At 35.4% G+C, this 22,500-nt stretch overlaps 1 protein-coding gene across 1 annotated transcript in view; it reads left to right on the forward strand.

Moving 5' to 3' along the window:
* Window positions 1–22,500, forward strand: part of LOC144967317 (uncharacterized) — a 74,983-nt gene that overhangs the window by 51,684 nt on the left and 799 nt on the right. Inside the window, exons 2-4 of the mRNA XM_078904401.1 lie at window positions 7,763–7,897; window positions 20,300–20,482; window positions 21,679–22,500. The exon at window positions 21,679–22,500 is cut by the window's right edge and continues 799 nt beyond it. Of these exons, the coding sequence (XP_078760527.1) occupies window positions 7,763–7,897; window positions 20,300–20,482; window positions 21,679–21,834 (474 nt within the window). The 3' untranslated portion in view covers window positions 21,835–22,500. The remainder of the gene's footprint in view (window positions 1–7,762; window positions 7,898–20,299; window positions 20,483–21,678) is intronic.

Consider the following 22,500-nt stretch of genomic DNA (forward strand, 5'->3'; position numbering starts at 1 on the left):
AAACTTTCTTCAGACAACAACAAAACAATCAAAACAGTAATACTTAACGTACAATCCACATCGACGATAGAAAAAAAAACAACTGAAAGTCCGTTCAGGGAAAAGAATGGCAGAAAGGCAGCATAATCAGTGTATTAAAAAGTATCCACACGATTATACAAAGAAATGCGTTATAATCACAGCATTTTCAGAATTGATATATATTTTTCTCAATTTTAAAAGTTTTTGTCAATATAATATGTAAATGGTATAAAATAGGAAGCCATATTTTTTTTAAAGTACACTCTCCCGTGCCGGAGGTCGAGGATCAGCCCCTCGGCTTTTCAGACCATAGAGCATATTTTGATTTCATATCCTTCTTTAATTCAAGCTTAATACAAAATGCAATCAATAAAAGACTTCCTGAGATATGAAAAATGAATACAATCCAAACAATTTGTAGGAGAAAAGAAAAAGAAACAAAACTCCTATTCTCTAAGAGGTGAAAGAATCCTGCCATCTGCGTCCAGCATGATAAACAATGGCCACTGAAGTTTCTCTGCCATTTTTTTTTCTCTTCCTTTTACCTCAATTTATTCTGGGGGCTTTTTCTTGATTGTGATCAGCTTTAAAAGATGGGGATGGGGGGGTATGTTTTTTCCTCTCTCCTCGCCTCTCATACGTATCATGTTTATGAGTCGCTGTGTTGAGAAGATACGTGCTTTATGAGACGTAAATTAGATCCAAATTTTCGGGGCAGCAATCAAGCATCATAATCATTATGCTATTTGGAACCCTTTGCATGCATATTATTATATACAAGGATTTACCACTTCCTATTTCGTCGAGACATTATTATGTACGTTAAAATCGGAGGGACCATGATGGCAGCGTCCCTGTCAGAAAATTTTACCAACGTCGAATATGCTGCATGGTCACGTCAAAAATGCACTGTTGTGAAACGTCAGGAGATATAAAACAAACTTATTGAGACCTCATAGCATATGGTATTTACAAACAACTACACACGCAGAGATTCGATTGTATACAAAATTTGCGCATACATATTCTAAAAGTATCTATTAATCATACATCAGTTCATCGGTTCATGGGATACGGAAGGAAATAAATTGATAAAGAATGGTCAAGAAAGTGTTCTTATGTAGCTGAAGTGGAGAGTAATTAGGTGAAAAGAAAATATTTGTGTATGAATCAGCGAGTGAACGAGCTATCAAGAGAGCGAGATATAGAGAGTGAGAGCAGGGAGGGAGACAGAGACAGAGAGAGAGAGAGAGAGAGAAAGAAAGAGAGAGAGAGAGACTGAGAGATAAAGGTAGAGAGAGAGAGAGAGGGAGAGAGAGAGAGAGAGAGAAAGAGAGAGAAAGAAAGAGAGAGAGAGAGACTGAGAGATAAAGGTAGAGAGAGAGGGAGGGAGAAAGAGAGAGAGAGAGAGAGAGAGAGAGAGAGAGAGAGAGAGACAAAAGTCGGGAAGAATGAGATAAAGGAAAGATAGTACATTATAGAATGAGATAAATAATTAAGAAATGTATCGGAGAATGGAAAGAAAATCAGAAACTAAAAACGAATGTTCACATGTATTATATCGGGTGCGAAAATAATTCGGAAAAGTTTAGAAGCCTGCAGCCGCCTTACTATAAATTATACCGTCTGAAATGTAAACACAATCAAACCGAATGATTCAAATTTATGGATGCAATTTTTCAAACAAAATGTATTTAAAAAAAATTATTTTCACGAGTGTTTTAGTAAACACACCGCAAAAATGCCATATCGAAGATTGTTGAGGTAATTCTCAAATTTGATGTGATCTTTCGATCCCTCATTTTGCTTTGTGACTGTTGCATTTTTTCCAATGATCCATTTGATTTTCTAATGTCTTGAATAATACGTCAATCAAATGCATTTTGAATTGATTCTTTTAAGTTTGTGTGGAAAACGTCGTACCACCCACCCTTATAAACCACCAATCACCAAATTAATGCTGTAGTCCATAGGATTCAAATCAGGGAAAATGGAAGGCTATTCTTAAAAATAGTTCGAATATGATTTCTACTTGTAATGAAAATTAAGTATCATATTTAGAAGCTAACACTTCTTCCAGACTTTGTCCCGATCGGCCATTTTTTTCCCAACCAGACGCGGCAACTTCGTACACTAGAAACACTGCACTGATTAAATAACGAAATATATTATATATATATATATATATATATAGGTAGATAGATAGATAGGGAGAGAGTGAGAGAGAGTGAGAGAGAGAGAGAGAGAGAGAGAGAGGAGAGAGAGAGAGAGAGAGAAAGAGTCAAAGATAGGAGGGGTGGGTGGATGAAAATTAAGTATCATATTTAGAAGCTAACACTTCTTCCAGACTTTGTCCCGATCGGCCATTTTTTTTCCAACCAGACGCGGCAACTTCGTACACTAGAAACACTGCACTGATTAAATAACGAAATATATTATATATATATATATATATATATATATATATATATATAGGTAGATAGATAGATAGGGAGAGAGTGAGAGAGAGAGTGAGAGAGAGAGAGAGAGAGAGAGAGAGAGAGAGAGAAAGAGTCAAAGATAGGAGGGGTGGGTGGGTGAAAATTAAGTATCATATTTAGAAGCTAACACTTCTTCCAGACTTTGTCCCGATCGGCCATTTTTTTTCCAACCAGACGCGGCAACTTCGTATACTAGAAACACTGCACTGATTAAATAACGAAATATATTATATATATATATATATATATATAGGTAGATAGATAGATAGGGAGAGAGTGAGAGAGAGTGAGAGAGAGAGAGAGAGAGAGAGAGAGAGAGAGAGAAAGAGTCAAAGATAGGAGGGGTGGGTGGATGAAAATTAAGTATCATATTTAGAAGCTAACACTTCTTCCAGACTTTGTCCCGATCGGCCATTTTTTTTCCAACCAGACGCGGCAACTTCGTACACTAGAAACACTGCATGATTAAATAACGAAATATATTATATATATATATATATATATATATATAGTTAGATAGATAGATAGGGAGAGAGTGAGAGAGAGTGAGAGAGAGAGAGAGAGAGAGAGAGAGAGAGAGAGAAAGAGTCAAAGATAGGAGGGGTGGGTGGGTGAAAATTAAGTATCATATTTAGAAGCTAACACTTCTTCCAGACTTTGTCCCGATCGGCCATTTTTTTTCCAACCAGACGCGGCAACTTCGTACACTAGAAACACTGCACTGATTAAATAAAGAAATATATATATATATTATATATATATATATATATATATATATATATATAATATGTATATAGATATATAGATAGATAGATAGATAGATAGATAGATAGATAGATAGATAGAGAGAGAGAGAGAGAGAGAGAGAGAGAGAGAGAGAGAGAGAGAGAGAGAGAGAGAGAGTTGGAGAGAGAGAAAGAGTCAAAGATAGGAGGGGTGGGTGGGGGGGACAAAGAGAGGCAGGTTTCCAGATAATCGTACATAGGATCTATATAAACATCCAAACATAATACCAAATACAGGGAAATAATCAAAATACTAATAGATGCCTTCTCTTCAAACGAGCAGTTCCAGCCATATAATCAACTCTTATTACATTTGTAGGAAATTATCTTTTATCTGAATTCTTTATTCCGGTGAACTGGATAATGTGTATTTATGTATTCCTTCGATTGTGCGAAACGCGCGGGACTCCGATATAACGAGTTAGGCCAGATTATTATTTTTGACGTTATGTCCACGGTGAAAAAGTAAATTATAGCAGTTATCAAAATGTGTGACCCACCTCTTCAAAACGATAATACAGGATGGTTTTTTAAAAATAATTATTCTTCGATAAGAATTTTTCGAAAAGAAAAAAGATATTCTTATGCTGTTTCTACCATCGGGTAGGAAATTTATTTAAGCTTTGTTTGGTTTAAGAATCTAATATCAGAATAGGTTATTTTGTTACCATGCAAATCGTAAAGTATGGCAAATTTTTAGTTTCCACTTACAATTAGCCTGAAATCAAAACTCTAAATGAGTTTACAAAGACTGTATTCAACTTAACTTCTTACACGGCTTGAGGAAAAAAACCCACACTCGACATAAGTTCTTTTATTCTTTTTTTTTAAAGCACGTTAAGTCGTATTTTTAGTTCATTCCATGTGTTAGGAATAGTGAACCAAAATGAATACAACTTCAAAAAAGATTCAAAGAAGTATTTGGCATGCTTTGTCGGCTTGTAATACGATATTGAAATGCCCATGTGTTATGAAGCATTTTAAGAGTCATAGCGGCCACTGCAGCATGGATTCTCTCTTTGAGAGTGGTGATATATCCTGTTACTGACTGGAGAAGAGTAGCCATAGATAGTAAGCGCTTGGCTAAGAAGCTCACAACATTGCCACCCAGAAGTACAACGGACCAAGACACAAAACTATGTTTAACCATGAACGTTTATAGTCTGGTTAATACAGTTTGGTGAGAATTACTCCTAAACGTGGAAGACCAAAAACAATAACAAAGACCTTGAGTGACGTCAACCTCGTTCTAGCTATACCTGTCACATTATAAATCTCCATAATAAGAGATCGCGTTGTGTAATGTCTGGTGATCGAGGCGAATAACAGGCAATTGGCCCCCCTCTCCCAATTCAACAATTTGAATAATACCGGTCCTATCTGTTCCTCACATCCAAACTCCAGTGCAAACTTCCTTAAATGAATCTTACAATTTTCTCCGACGTGTCGTATTATTTGATGCCTTTACTTGTGTGGTCTTTCCTTATACAATGAGCGTCTGAAAATCTGAAATGGGAAGCAAATGATATGTATATACACACACACATATATATATATATATATATATATATATATATATATATATATATATATATATATATTTATGAGTGTTGGTGGGTACTTGTAGGTACGAAAGTGCTCGATAATGGTGGTTAGAGCTAATATATAATGTAAATTTTCACTCACATTTTTTTGGCCGAGACGACTCGTTTCTGTTTTTTTTTTTTTTTTCGTCGTCTCGGCCAAAAAAATGTGAGTGAGAATTTACATTATATATATATATATATATATATATATATATATATATATATATATATATATATATATATATATACATATATATATAACATAAAATTGTGTGTGCATGTGCATGTTAAAATACACAAGCTATCTATCTATCTATCTATCTATCTATCTATCTATCTATCTATCGATTTATTTATCCATCTCTCTCTCTCTCTCTCTCTCTCTCTCTCTCTCTCTCTCTCTCTTACGCTCTCTTCCACCCTTCCCCACCACAATCTCTCCCACTTTCCAAATCCACCACTCCTCCCTCCTCTCACTACTCAAGTTGGTCTTCTCCCCTTGCTCGATACTTACTTACTGCTTGCGTATGCTGGTTGAAAATCCGATGACAACGGAAGTCGTTGTAGTCCACACAGCTCTCAGCTTATCTCAGGTGTAGGTGGCCGGTGGTCAGGGTAACGGTAAGGAGTGAGTAATGGTCATTAGTATGTCCGTGGTAATGTGACAGCAGCTAATTTGATGATGATGAGGATGACGATGATGATGATGATGATGATGATGATGATGATGATGATGATGACGATGACGATGATGATGATGATGATGATGATGATGATGATGATGATGGTGATGACGATGATGATGATGATGATGATGATGATGATGATGATGATGATGATGATGATGATGATGATGATGATGATGATGATGATGATGATGATGATGATGATGATGATAAGAGAAGGAAGGGTGAGGAGGAATTGGAGTATCATGAGGATAAAATGATGATAATGACGACGATGACGATGATGACATCGATAACGATGATGATAGTATTGATGAAGATGATTGCACGACTATCAAAGATAGATGACCTGATTTTTTTTGGAGAAAAAAACAACAAAACAAAACAAATCTTCTTTATGAATTAATTACTATGTAGTTTATACTTCGTTGAGAACAAAAATATGTCTGCTTTATCTTATGCAAAACCTAACAAGTACATAAGTGATGGAGATGTTTTGTTTTTTTTTCTTTTTCCGCTGTTCTAAAAATGAATGCAATAGCCCTGAGTGTTCGTTCAAACTTTAAGTGAGGGGAGTTCGGGAAACTAAACAACACCAAAATCAAAATCATTCTGCTGTAAGAATATTCTGTGCAAATTGTTGTAACATGACAGGCGAGAGGTCCCGAACATCGAGGCATATGTCACTTCTAAGTCTTCTTTATCACCGTTTCCCATTAAAACATTTTGCCCGGCGTGCTGCAAATTCCCGTCTTTATTCATTGATTTCTCCAGACTTGGCTCTTGAAACAGTTTACGTTTATTTTCTTTTTGTTTATTTCTTTATGTTTTGTTTTTTTCAAAGAGATTTTAGTTACGTTTTTGAAACATTTAGAGAGAGAGAGAGAGAGAGAGAGAGAGAGAGAGAGAGAGAGAGAGAGAGAGAGAGAGAGAGAGAGAGAGAGAGAGAGAGGAGAGAGAGAGAGAGAGAGAAGAAGAGAGAGAGAGAGAGAGAGGAGAGAGAAGAGAGAGAGAGAGAGAGAGAGAGAGAGAGAGAGAGAGAGAGAGAGAGAGAGAGAGAGAGAGAGAGAGAGAGAGAGAGAGAGAGAGAGAGAGTGAGAAAGACAGACAGACAGACAGACAGACAGACAAAATTAAGTTGTTTTTTTTAATTTTATTTTCTTGGGATCTTCCGACGTGAACTTATTTGCAGGTTTGTTAATCCAAATTGTTTTTTTTTCTCATTGTTGTTATGGAAATACTCTCAAACCAACTCAAATTAGTGTCCATTACAACAATGTTTAAACCGGCCCATAATTGCATATGCATATCAGACCTGCAAAACTTGTTCACGTCGGATCCTACCCGACTTCGAAATACTATTTGTAGTCCTTCAGAGCCCCCAGGTCTATGGAGCCGGAGTTTATCCCGGTTTCTATAGTGTGAATCGGACAATAGCAATTGCTTTCTACCCTTCGGATAGGACGCTAGTCTATCGCAAAGTACTTTCGATAGATCTAACAGACCCAGCTACTGGATGGACAGGGGGATCCGAAAAAAAATCTCGACTGCACCCGGGATCGATCTTGGTTCCTTTGCGTATGAAGCGAGTGCTCTACCAACTGAGCTATCGGGACTCCCCAACTTCGACGTATTTATATGTTCGTTTATATGTTTATTTGTTCATTGCTTTGCGTATTTCTGACCGGATTTTTTCTTTTCATTTGATATACGAGTATTGTCTATCGACCACCGTGTGATGGCTTGAGTTTTTGTTGTTGTTGTTGTTATTTTTCTTTCTTTTTTTGTTTTTCTTGTTTGTTGTTGTTGTTGTTGTTTTTTTTTTTTTTTTGGTGGTAGGCGGGGTTGTTGAAATCTTAATATCCTTCATACGTTTAACCCGTGAGCAGGACAATCCTAAATGTCTTGATTCAGGCTATCATAGTATTCCTTTAGAGCGGTTAGGCTCATCGAGCCTGAGTTTATCCCGGTTTCTACTGCGTGAAATTGCTTGCTATCCTTTGGATAGGATGCCAGTCTATCGGAAAGTACTTTCTGCCAAATCTAACAGACTCAGCTACCCATTCACTGTTGGGGGGTCAGAAAAAAATCTCGACTGCACCCGGGATCGATCTTGGTTCCTTTGCGTATGAAGCGAGTGCTCTACCAACTGAGCTATCGGGACTCTCCAGACAATAATAATGTCTGATTATTTTATTTTTCAGCCCGACGGACGAGGAGGCAAATCTTTGAAGAGGGTGGCTGTGGTAGAGAATTTCTTTGACATCATCTACAATGTACACGTGGAGATGGATGGACGAGGAGGAAAACATGCAGGCCAAAAACGTACCTATCGGGCGGTGAGTAGTAATCGTCAGAAAATAGAAATATGTTATAGTGAATGGCAAAATCAGTCGGATGGTGAAAAGGTTTGAACTGAGATATTGCCTAGTTTAGTTAAAATAGCATTGACTATCCCGCACAAATCTTTGGGCGTCTTTTTCGCTCACGAAGTGCCCAAATTCGCGGCAAAATATGGGACGAAGCCGTTTCGAATATGCTATTTTAAAAAATTGATTACGACGCTGTTTATCAATGAATATGACTGAAAGTTGGCACACAGTTAGAAAAAAGGTCATTTTAGATTATGTCAAGCGACAAAACTCGTGCAATTACCGGAAGATTGTTAAAAATAGATTTTTACTCTTTGGAGTAAAATATTTCTAAAACTACCGGGCGTGGAGGTTTTGTCGCTGACAAGGTAATACATGAACATTTCTTCTTTTTGGTTGTAAAATTTCATATGAATATGACAAGTACTTTTCCCGTATTTTACAAAACACCATCCCAAGTTTCAACCTTTTAATCCACTTATTACGCAAGATACAACCAAAGATCGAAAAAAAAATTCCGAAAAAGCGTCCCATATTTTCGCGTTTTTTTCCTCTTTGCGGGTCATCCAAATAAATGACACCTTTGAAACTGCATAACTTGTTTATTTATGAATGGATTTTCAAAATTCAAAAACATTTTTAATCAGTGGAGATAGAGCTTTGATATTAGATAAAAAAAAGAGAAAAAGACATTTTTCATAGTCATTGTTAGTTAAAAGGTCAATTTTGATCAAAAATGAGTTCTTGTCATAATAAATTATTAAAGCAACCATTTTTGAACATCTTCGGGAAAAATCAAAGCTTAATTTCATTTCTAAATATTTTTTACAAGTTGTTGGTCCAGTTGAAAAAGTATGAAATTTGAGAACAGTTGCTGGAAACCTTTCTCATACATCTGACCATAACGTCATGAAAAATCACCCGATTTACTTCAAATGAAAATTAAAATGCTATGGAGAGCATATTTAAAAAAAAAGAAAATCCAAATCCAAAATTTTCACCTTCCGATTGATTATGCCATGCACACATATGTTCATCCCTAATTTTAAACTATTCATCAGATTTGTAACCCGCCATGTCAGCCTGGTATTATGTCAGAATTCACTAAATGGAGAAAATAGAGCGCAAAGATGAAATAATGAAGAGAAAAAAAAGTGAGTAAATGTGAATCATATATAAGGGAACAACACAAAACAAACGACGTTTCGGTCCTATAATATAACGTATTTCGTGTTTACTTGAAGAAGGCCAACGTCCGAAACGTCGTTTGTTTTGTGTTGTTCCCTTATAATATATGAGTCACATTTACTCACTTTATTTTTCTCTCCATTTTATTGGCACCTCTAGTCAACAGAATGGGGGGACTTTAGTCATCACAAAGTGCGAACAACCAACGTCAATGAGGACGACACTGGATAGTGAGTTAGTTAGTGAGTGAGTGAGTGAGTGAGTGAGTGAGTGAGTTAAAGATGAAATGACCCGAGTTTGGAAATTTCAGTTTTCAAAATATCAAAGTGACAAATCGGAGAGCAGGCCCAGTACCATTAGGCCAATGGGGCCGGAGTTTGTCACGGTTTATATGGCGTTAAATAAACAATAGCAATTGTTTGCTATCCTTGGATAGGACGATACTCTATTGCAAAGTACTTTCCGCCAGGTCGAGCAGACCCAGCTCCCCAATCAATGCTGTGTGGACAAGGTAGTTGGGGGGGGGGGGGCGGGGGCAGACAAAAATAACGACTTCACCTGGGGTCGAACTCTTGCGTGCGAAGAGAAAGCTCTACCAACTGAGCTATCAGGAGATGGTTTTTCTTTTTCTTTCTGATTTATCTGGCACTGTTGCATAACACTTTTTCAGAAATTTTAGTTTTTTAAGTTCAGGAAGTAATGATAATTTTCACTATCTTAAATAAATACCAATTGATTAGAGTGACCCTTAATTTGACGAAAACTCTTTGAAAATTTTTACCGAGATGAGGGTAATTATAAACGATCGATATTTGAAGGACAAGTTTTCCATCCAATAATTTGAATATGTTTTTTTCAGAAGATTTGAACCTCAAATAGTATAATTTTTGAGTTTCAAATTGAATTTTAATCATCTGGGTCATCCCGTCACGATGTGAACATATTTGCAGGTCTGATAACCGAACGCGTTTATTGGCTTGATTTTACATCGTTGTAATTGACTCAATTTTGCTTAATTTTGAGAGTATTTCCATAACAACGATGAGCCTATAAGAATTTGTATTATTAGACCTGAAAATAAGAACAAAATTGCCCGACATAATTCCATTTTGCGGCGATCAGTTACATTGTTGTTGCTCGTCACTCTTGAAATATTTTTCACACTCTTCTTGGTTATAGGGAAGACCCCATTTGACTCTATGATTGGGGCCATAGACTTATGATGAAACCTTATTATACTTTTTGTTCTTAACTGAAGACGTATAAACTCAAGATCAATTGATTTGGACGCGTAGAGATTGATCACAAAGATGATGATTCTCAAGGTAGATCTTCAGCCACTACCTCTGAATTAAAACCGAAAGGACCACAAAATCTCGTCTTACACAACAACAACAATAAAAAACAAAACAACAACCACCACCACTACTACTACTACTACTACTACTACTACTACTACTACTACTACTACTACTACTACTACTACTACTACTACTACTACTACTACTACTACAACAATTATTTCTACCACCGTCAAACCTACTACTGACAAAAAACAAAAACAAACAAACAAACAAACAAGCATAAACAACAACAACAACAACAACATAAACAAAATAACAACGAAAAACAATGTTTTATTCATAAACTTATAGATTAAGATAATCCATACACATCACATACACAATACAAAATGCAGTCTCAAGTCTGACAAGTATACAAATCTATCGGTACATGACAACGTTTTCTTGCCAAAAATGACAGAGAAACACAAGTACAAACAGAAAAAAGAGGAACCCTAAGAGAGTGAGAAGTTAAGAGAGATAATATAAAGTATATTTCTTAAGAGATGAGTGGAACTCGATTTATTTATCTCTGTGATACACAATAATTGCGTGGTTAACTCCCTTGTGGCTGGCTAATCTAACTTGGAATGGAGGATGTCGAATTTGTATGGAGATGTCTGAACTAGAGAATGAATGCACGTGGCGGGGGCGAAAATGATTAAGCGCCTCTTATTTACCTTGTTCATTTATTTGTGTAGTTAGGTGCATTTTTATACCCCCCCCCCTCACTGTTAAGGATTAATAGGCGCTAAGTTCTGCAGTTATTCATCCCACACCTGTCGGAATATCATTCTAGGTGTCTTCTTTAACTTCTTTTCAACTCTGTATTTCTTTCTCTCTCACTTCTCACCCTTTCTCATTCTCCTCTCCATATCTCTCTTTCCCCTAATCCTCCTCCTCCTCCTCCTTCTCCTTCTCCTCTCTCTCTCCCTCTCTCTCTCTCTATCTATCTATCTATCTATCTATCTATCTATCTATCTATCTATCTATCTCTCTATCATCATCATCATCATCATCATCATCATCATCATCATCATCATCATCATCATCACCTTCTTCTTCTTCTTCTTCTTCTTCTTCTTCTTCTTCTTCTTCTTGCTTGCTTGCTTCATTCGAAACATTGTGTGGGTCCGTTAAGCGTGGTCAGTGGCCTGGTGAGTGAATATGATAGTGGAAAATTCTGCTATAGGGGGTGACGGATATTGAAATAGTGTTAGTACACAGGATGCCTAACAGGCGACTGGAACTGCTGTAATAAAATGTATGGTACCACACGTCCTGCTGAAGGAATAAATGAAAACGTTAAGCATGGCAAATCCATAGATGTGCTCTATGTAAATGTTCTTATTTTTTCCTTCCTTATCATTTTGCTTCTTCTTTTTTTGTTTGTTTGTTTTGTTCTTTTTTTTTGTCGCATTATTCTCTTGTTGATTAATTTTACCGTATTGTTTCTTAAATATAATATTTATTACTAGATACTAGTGCTTATAATATTTTTTGTGTTTATTCATTTTTGATCATAATGTTTTGTAACTCATCATTTGGCCTACGCGTTCACTGACTAGAAGGAGGAAGACATCAAAATCATCAAATAAAATATATACATTCTCTTTCTGCAACATCCAATCCAACATTAAGATAAAACTAAATACAAAATGCCATCCTTCTCATTTCCTCACCACCCACGGGACAGAGTAAAAAGATACCATTCACAGCTGGATACGAAACGAAACGGGAGAAAATATGGCCTGGATCAGGACAAATCCGATGAGGAATTGAAAATCCTGAGGGGACCTTATTTCACTGGGCAATTTTATGCCTTGACGGCGCGTATCCCCGAGCGGGGTCTGTTTAATTGGGGCAAAAGGATGACATGAAGGCCTCGTGATACTTTCTCACGTCGCCCTGCCATGATTTACAGAGTTACTCCCCCTGTCTATATTACATACCTCGAGGTGACTTCCGCTCTCTGTGTCTTGGCAGGATCAAGCTTAAAACCCCGCGACGATCGGTCCATAATGTCTTCATCAAATTCTCATCTTATCAGACTAATATTTTTTTCATCTCTCAGTTTTTTGGGGGGAAATAAATAATCAGGGGGGATATCTGTGGTATAATAGTATAATTATCGTAATGATAGAATTAAAATCTACAACTTGCTTAGAGTAACAGTTTTAAAAACAGGAAATTTAAAGATCCTGCAAATTTGAGGATGGGGAAAAACTAACTACACCATAAATCGTTTACTCTCAATTTTTTTTTTTTTGCCGGACAAGAAAAACTTAATCCCTGTTCAGGGGATTGCATTTTCTTAAATAATTATAATATAAGACTCCTTACGTAAACACGTAAAAGTATATTAGATGCAATATTGGTTTTACTCACAAGAACACCGAAAATAAACAAAAATAATAGAATGGCGATTTAGAATTCCACCATGCCCTTTCCTTGATGTTTTGTTTTGTAACAGAAGTCATGTGATTTTAAGTTTTGTTTGTTACCAGACGGGTGACAATGATTACAAAACACCGGTTTCAACAGTGTGTTCTTGGGTAAGGCACGCCACTCTTATTATCGCAATTGACAGGGTTTAACGTCTGAGATTTTGAGGTCTTTTAGATATTTTAACAATTGAGGGTCATCCCAATCGATGGATAATTATAGTAAGAGTTTTCTGGCCAAAATAAAAGTTATGTTTTGTCAGGGTACAGCAGAATATTGGACATGGAAAGAAGTCGTACAGATCTAAAAGAAAGTACCAGGGGAAGTAATTGTAAATCATCAATTGAATTATTTTGTTTAATGAATCAAATTATCATATACTGTAGATGAGAGCCATTGAGAAAATTATCCAAGAGGCCTGTCTCGTAAACGAGTTTCTGTTTAGTACATCTTGAAAAAAATAAATACAAACAATTTACAGTCAAGCTTGCACCAAAGTACCTTTACTATATCAGCTTCGCCACCATTGTCAAGGCACTTTTGTAAATGCACTTTTAAAACATCCTTTAATGCCATAGAATGTCTTCTGATTCAAAGCGTTGTCCTCCTAGATGCTCTTTCATTTTTGGGACAAGGATAAACTCCGCTGTTGATATCAAATCAGGAGACTACCAGTGAAAACTCAATGTTCCCAGTTGTACAGATGCAATATTCCCATCACCTCTAGTTGTGTGCCCGGAGGGCGCTGTACTGAAATTTCACCATGCATCAAACATGAAATAACTCAGGTATTGCCTCATGTGACTAGCCTGTCCAAAAACTGTTGACTCTTATAAAACGCTCAAAACAAAAATTTGAACAATGTCATCTAATGGACTTCTCCACTTGGCCGAACAAATGAAAACCATCAGTCACAAATCCTTGAACAGAGGCAAAAGATGGAGTAACCTCACTTGATAACCCCGGGCCTGTTTTTCTCTTATTTTATTCAACGTTTGCCTTGACAAATACAATGGACGCAACTCGATGTGCTTTTCACTGACCTCTTAGGTCTTAGTTAATCTTTAACACAGATACACATTCCTTAGATATATCCATAGCAATTGTAAGAATATGATATTGTAAAACTTGATGGGTTCCTGATATTTTTCCTCAAAAAGAAAACAAAGCTTTAATGATTTTATCTTGATGTTCTACCTGAAAATGGCTTTCTCAATTTTGTACCTATCATTTTCCTAGACTGAACTATTAGTACAGGCCTCAGTTGTATCTCTCGAGTGGAGACGGCGCTCTCGCTATGATGAATCTCCACGTCCATGTTGGTCTATGTATTTTCAAAATTAGGGAAGTCAAGTAATATTATGGTCACCAGGAGTTCACTTGATTTGTTTTTTGTTGTTTTTTTTTTTGTTTTTTTTTTTTTTTTTTGGGGGGGGGGCACCGTCCATTAATTGTTTGAGAGATGCTTGCCCATTTCCATGTCGAATTTGTAAGCCAACACCGAGAAATATCGTTCCCGGACACCTCGAGACAGGATGGTTTTTATGACCGGGCCTCATTCTTTGGGTGTTATCGATAAGTTCCCGACACACTGCATTCATTTGCGGGATTTTAAGTTTACATCCAGTCATTATTGCCTTCATCCTATTCAATAATCTACTGCTGAAAAATATTATGCCTTAGGTGTCTAGTCAACGCCCTTAATAGATCGATCTATGTGGCGTCATCAGAAGATTGTTTCGTTTCTCTATCTTTCGGACACAACCTCAATATTGATGGGGTAGGTCAGCTTGTGAGCCAGCGTAATTCTTAATTACGAATTGTCCGTTTCATGTTTTCGGAGTAACTGGTTCTTCGGTTTTGATGCTCAGTTTCCGTATGCTCTTTGCACCTTAGGTTGAAGGCAGCCATAATGGTTTTCGTACATCTTTAGACTTCACTTATCAAGGCAGAATATAGGATTAATACTGAGTAAGCTCTGAGTCCGCTTGGTCTTGTACTGATATATGAGGATCCAGGCTTCTACGTATATCATCCTCGTTAAGAAAGATATCTGAGGGACACCTTCCCTTAATTTCCTTGTTGATTTTTTTTTTTGGGCGACGTGTAATTTTCTTTCCCTTGGGTTCAAATTTGTCCTACGCCTTATAATATTTTCAGATTGGTCCTTTAAACCAGGCCGTATGGAATCTGTAGGAATAAAATATCGTAAAGCCTTCACAGCATATCAACGGATTGTGTACTTATTGTAACTTTGATGCTCTTCTCCAAAATGTTTTCGATAAAAGGATATAACAATATATCATTTTATATGATATTTCATTATATTATATTACTTTGCATTGTATTATATTATATTATATGATGCAATGTAATGTGATGTTTTACACCTCAAAACTTTCGATATACTTCAAACCGGTAAGGGACCAAAGCCCGTATTACTTCCGACTCCTGTACTGTATGTCACGATATTTTACTCATGGTGCTTGTTTTATGTAAAATTGCCAACTATATAGGCTAAACTTATCCAGAGCACCGTACAGATAGATGGAGATCACTGCGATCAACAATGTGTTACACCAAAGGTCACAATTTTATCCTAAATTTAGTTATTGTTTTTTAACTTCCATTTATCAATTAATTAATATTTTTTCTTTACTCGTTGCTAAATTATATAGTTTGTTCTCAGTCGCTATTATAGTGTGCGAGCTATAATATATTCATATCGTTTTAACCTATTTGCACTCACATACAGGCCTGATAATCGAACACAATTATCGGCTTTGTTTAACATTGCTGAAATGGACAATATTTTGCGATGGTTGAGAGTATTTACATTACAAAGATGAGCCCATAAATATTTGGGTTATCAGACTTACAAATAAAAGCACGTTGGCTTTAAATCATTAATAATATTGTCTCAGTGTTTAAATCGGTTCGATCGTCATGGTTTCAAATTAACGGTACATAATCCATCATTTTCTTAAGAATACATATTTTTATGTATTACTTCCCTTGGCTATTCTTTTCAAATTCCTTCCATCTTGGTCATGATCAGACCTTCAATGCGAGGGATAATAAATTCTAGCGATTTATTATTTATTATTTATTTAGATGTAGCTTTTATCGATTATTTATTTCTCAATTATCAACTTTATTTATCTAGTTGGTTCTCCAAGCATTCTCTCTCTCTCTCATACACACATCACAAACACACACACACACACACACATTATGTTTACATTAACATGGATACATACATACATATATATATATATATATATTTATATAAAGATAGATAGATAAATTCTCTTTTTTCATTGGTTTTATGTTGTTGTTGTTGTTGTTGTTGTTGTTGTTGTTGATTTGTTCGGTCTTTTGCCTTGTTTTCTTTTTTTTTAATCTTTTTTTTTTTTTTTGACAATTGACAGTAAAATCATATAATAACATCCGACAGGTGCAACGATCAATTTACAAGTATTTATAAATCTCTGATTTCTTCAATAAAAGGCTGGAAAGAAATACACAAGGACTGAAACAATGATGTTCACATTGAACTTAATAAAACCTCATAAGATAACACACTCAAGTAGTGGTGGCTACAACTAGCTGTCCAAGTTGAAAGGACTATGTTCGGTCACCTGCGAAGTTTAGTCCATTTTTCAGTCAGTCTCAAATAGATATTTGGGTCTCTTTACTCATTGCAAATACATTCCTTCTCTCTCTCTCTCTCTCTCTCTCTCTCTCTCCCTCTCTCTCTCTCTCTTTCTTTCTCTCTCTTCTCACTCTTTCTCTCTTTATATCTATCTATCTCTATCTATCTTTCTCTCGATACAGAACGAGAGACGAGAAAGAGGGAGAGAGAGAGAGAGAGAGAGAGAGAGAGGGAGAGCAACGAGACAGAGGTGGAGAGAGAGATAGAGATACATAGAGAAGGAGAGAGAGAGTGTGTGTGTTTATGTATGAATGTGCCATGTGAAAGAGAGAGAGAGAGAGAGAGAGAGAGAGAGAGAGAGAGAGTGCATGTGTGTATTTGTGTGTCCTGTGTAAGATATATATATATATATATATATATATATCTATATATATATATATATTATATATATATATATATATATATATATATATATATATAAACAAAACTGAGATCGGGCTGCGCAAGGAAAGCATGGGAGATGATAAAGCAAATGGGAGGAGTAGACTAAAAAAAAACGAAATTGCTAGATCCGTACCAATTTGCATACCATCAACATCTCAGTGTAGAAGACGCACTATTAACCGCCACAAATTCGATCTCAAAACACCTTGACCAAACGCCCTCGAATTACGCCAGAATCCTGTTTGTCGACTTTTCGTCAGCTTTTAATACCATGAACACAGATATTTTGCTTCAAAAGTTGTGCAACATGGATATTCCAAACTACCTTATTAAATGGTATAAAGAGTTTCTGACCCATAGACCGCAATGTGTAAAATTGGGTGAACATATCTCCAACAAAAGAACGTTGTCGAACGGATGTCCCCAAGGCTGCGTGAGTTCCCCAATCCGTACACCAACGACTGCAGACCATCCTTTGAAAATTGTTTTATAGTGAAATATGCAGATGATACTGCTATTCTTGGCTTATTAAAAGATAAAGTTACCGAAAAAAATTATTTCAAACAAATAAATATATTCACCGATTGGTGTAAACAAAATCAGCTTGAATTAAATGTTGAAAAAAAAACGAAAGAACAGGTGTTTGGTGTAAAAAATAAAAACGACTTAAAGTGTGTGGCGATCGGTAAAGATGATGTTGAGATAGTTGACTATTTTAAATATTTAGGAATAACCATTGATAGTTCCCTCAATTTCTCTCAACATATTAATATAATATCTAAGAAAGTTGCCCAAAGATTATACATCCTAAGGAAATTGAGAACATTTCAAGTAAGGAAGAAAACTATGTTAAGAGTTTATGACTCATTGATTAAAAGTGTAATTGCGTTTGGCTGCACCATATGGTTTGGAGGATGCCGACTTAAAGATAAATAAAAAATTTCAAAATCTATCAAAGAGGCATCAAAAATAATAAACCATCCTCTTGATGGAGTAGAAAGAATTCATGGAAAAGCAATAGAAAGGAAAGCATTCTCAATTACCAACAATAAAAAACATATTTTATATCATGAATTTAGTCTATTACCATCTGGGAGAAGGTTTTGTCAGATTAAATGTAGAACTAACAAGTATAAATCAACGTTCGTTCCATCAGCAATAAAAATTTTGAAGATTTCATATGGTACAGAAAAACCAAGGATTGATTCGTTGACTGATTAACTGATTAATTTATTTAATGTAAGATTAACTGGCCAATTGATAATGATGATAATTTTTGGTGTCGAATTGCCACAATCGTAACAAATTGAAAACGAAATGAATATGTTTATGTTGTGTATATCACACGTGTGAAAGAAAGAGAGGAAGAGAGAGAGAGAGAGAGAGAGAGAGAGAGAGAGAGAGAGAGAATGAGAGAGAGAGAGAAAATAAGTAGGAGTGAAATATCTGTTCAATGTTACAGTTATCGTTTAACGTTATAACAAGTGTAACTAAATGACAAATTGCCATATTTATGGACAATAAAGATCTATTATTATTACTATTATTATTATTATATATATACACATACAAACCAGGACGTGGCGTAGAGGATGCCATTTTGCTGTTTACAAACAACATCTACAGGCATCTAGATCACGCTAGGAGCTATTGCAGATTGCTTTTTGCAGATTTTTCTTCAGCGTTCAATACAATGCAACCTCAGTTGGTTGTTCAAAAATTGACCAGTCTGAATTTAAACAAGTATATAATTGCTTGGGTGCTCGAATTTCTTACGGAGAGAGCACAATATGTTCAATTAGGACAAAACAAATCTTCCTGTATAACTACAAATACTGGTGCTCCTCAAGGTTGTGTATTGTCCCCTGTATTATTCACAATATACACGAATGACTGTAGAAGTCAAAACCTGAGAGTACCTTTAATAAAGTTTGCAGATGACACCGCTCTTCAAGGCCTCATAACAAATGGCAACGAAGTGGCTTATAGGCAAGAAATTGATAGATTTGTGTCTTGGTGTGATGCCCACCACCTAGAGCTTAACATAAGCAAGACAAAGGAGCTAGTGATTGACTTTAGGAGAGTGAAGGAACCGATAGAACCGTTAAAATTAAAGGACCAATTCGTCCAGCGAGTTCCTCACTACAAATACCTTGGTGTAACGATTGATGACAGGCTCAAGTGGGATGAACACTTGAAAATAATTAGGCATAAGATGTGCAGACGTACATATTTTTTATCAAAACTCTCTCAGTTTAGAATAGATAAAACCCTCTGCACATTATTTTATAGAGCAGTAATCGAAAGTGTTTTGTCATTTTGTATAACAGCTTGGGGAGGCAATTGCTTAGCAGTGGAAAGGAACAAAATAAATTCAAATATTAAAAAATCCATTAAAAGCTATATAAATGATGTTGACGATGTAGATCTTCTATACGAGAAATTTTGTATAAATAAAATAACTAAAATATTAAATGACCAGTATCATCCACTAAGACCATCAGTTATTATGTCAGAAAGAAGTGGTCGCCCTTTCTCTATTTCAACGAAAACAGAGAGACACCGAAAATCTTTTCTGCCGTCCAGTATTAGGCTTTATAACAACCAGCAATAATCATTTTATATAATTATTTCTCATTTTTACTTTTTAAAATATAAATATTAATTTATTAATTTATTTGTTTTGCAATCTTTTCAATTTTCAATTTATAGTGACAGTTTTAACTATTTTACAGTGTTGAAATTATTCATATTATAAAGCGCAGCTCTGGTTATAGAGCTGCTCCTTTTTTATATATATATATATATATATATATATATATATTATATATATATATATATATATATATACACATCCTATTTCCATTGTATTTTTATCTTATGTGTAAATTATAACACGTCTGTACAAAAAATTTCCTTTTTGGGATGCAATAAAGTATTATTATTATTATTATTATTATTATTATTATTATTATTATTATATATATATATATAAATATATATATATATATATATATATATATATATATATATATATATATATATATATATATATATATATATATATATGATAGTATTCACATTTTGATAACAATCGTATATTATAAGTTGTCACAATAAGTAGCCATTTTAACTTTAAATTCTCTTTACCCTGTGTTTCTTTTTATCCCCCCCCCCCCCCCCACGCACACATAAATTAACCCTCCCCCTCCCCTTCTCCAAAACAACCTCCCCCCCCCCACACACACACACACCAAAACTCAAACCTAACCACATCTCCCCTGTCCAATATAGATTGCCAAGACGTATTCCTTCTTACCTCGTGAAGCTGTCACACGATTTCTTATGTCTTGTACTGACTGCCAGAAAAGAATGCACCTGTCACTAGAAAACAACAATAACAACAACAACAACAATAAAAGTATCAGTAGCGTGTCCACGTCAGCACTGGATGCAAAACTAGGTCACAATTCTGAGGTAAGTGAAAGTTTTACAATTCTAAAGCAACTTGAAAAAAACCTGAGGATGATAGCCACGTAATATTTGTGTGACTGGCTGAGAAAACCCGGAAAGATGCGCAAATTTCATTAATTGAGTTATATATATATATATATATATATATATATATATATATAATATATATATATATATATATATGCAGTGGTGTAGACCACATCTTTCCGATCTTTTACCACTATAAATTTTCTTTCTATCTATGTCTATTAGAACCCAAGTTATGATTTTCTTTTCTGAAAAAAAAAATGTTTTAGTATGGGAAACACTTCCATTTTTGTTCATATCTCAAATCGAAGCTTGCCGCATCTTCCCGGGTTTCCTCAGCTAGGCCTCATATTTTGCTCCTGACTTTACAGGGGCTACCACCATCCAGTAGCAAAACCAATTGTCGTAAGAAATATGATACCTGTTAGACGCTGTTACATGTTTGAGTTTGCAACACCGACGTGCGCTGAAAGAATAAAGAGCCTTTTTCCAAGGACTCAAACTTGGACCGCCATTAGCCTTGTGAAGGGTTTAATTGGTTTCGTGAACTTTAATTCCTTTGTGTAACGGAAATTGATTGAACATAATGAAACAATTAGTATATATTATAATCATTTGAAAGATTGTTGATTTTACCTAACCTTACATTTATTTATCTTAACGTGTTTATAAAGAGAGAACTTATAGCGCTAGGACCCAGGATTAAATGAATTTCGGGAAGAATCGCTGTTTTGTCTATCATGAAAAGATTAGGCATGAATACGATATAACCATCTCTGATATATCATGCTTTACTTGTGTTAAAAATAAATTAAGCTTTGCTATTTAGGAGTTGAAATGATTCGAAAGTAGATATAGAACAGCTCATCATCAACATCATTATATATCATCATCATCATCATCATCATCATCATCATCATCATCATCATCATCATCATCATCATCATCATAATCGTCATCATCATCATCATCATCATCATCGTCGTCGTCGTCGTCGTCATCATCATCATCATCATTATCATCATCATCATCACCACCATTGTCATCGTCACTTTTATTATTTATCGCCAGCTCAAGTATTGTCTTTGTCACTGTCATCACACATCTCATATTGGAAAAATTACAAATACAAAACAAACAACCCAACATATGATTTTATCCACCAATCACAGGGAGCCAAGCACAGTCTATTGAAAGGCTCGTCAGCGATTGATTATTACGTACCCATCACCCAGACCTACATGAGTCGAATGAGGCACTCCTCAAACAAACTGCCTTATGCCGATGCAAATCACGACGAGGTAAGTGGATTGTCATTATCCGGATGAGCAGATATGCCAATATTTACAGTCTACACTATGATTTCAACATTCTAACAACATCCATCGCTGACTACACTAAGGCAGTCTTTCATATAATATGTTACAGTGGATGACATAATCAGTCGGATGGTGAAAAGGTTTAAACTGAGATATTTCTAAGTTTAGTTAGGAGGTCAATTTTTTATCAAAATGAGTTCTTGTCAAAATGATTAAATCAACCCTTTTTTACATCTTCTTGAAATATAAAAGCCTAATTTCACTTCTAAATATTTTTCTACAGCTAATCAATTTGATAAAGTATGAAATTGGAGTAAAATTGCTAGATACCTTTCACATACATCTGACCATAAAACTTCATGCTCTGGTGAGCATATTCTTTCAGAAAATGCAAAAAATGAAAATTCAAAATTTCCACCTTCTGACTGATTACGTCATGCACTGACACATATCTGTTTTTAACACCGGGAAAATCCAACTTTGAGCCCTGCTTTTTGTTTTGTTTTTCTTCTGAGCAAGAAACTTAACCCTAAAAGGTCACATTCCAGTGAAGCACTGCAGATGACATCTCTTGAAATCCTTTCAAATCATCTATCCCGTAGAACTAATTGAGTATAATCTTATCCCGGTTTCTGTAGAGGCCAATATCAATTGTTTGCTACCCTTTGGATAAGA

The sequence above is a fragment of the Berghia stephanieae genome, chromosome 1 (assembly GCF_034508935.2).
Source record: "Berghia stephanieae isolate SIO BIC M18660-M18661 chromosome 1, UCSD_Bste_1.3, whole genome shotgun sequence".
Taxonomy (NCBI): Eukaryota; Metazoa; Mollusca; class Gastropoda; order Nudibranchia; family Aeolidiidae; genus Berghia; species Berghia stephanieae.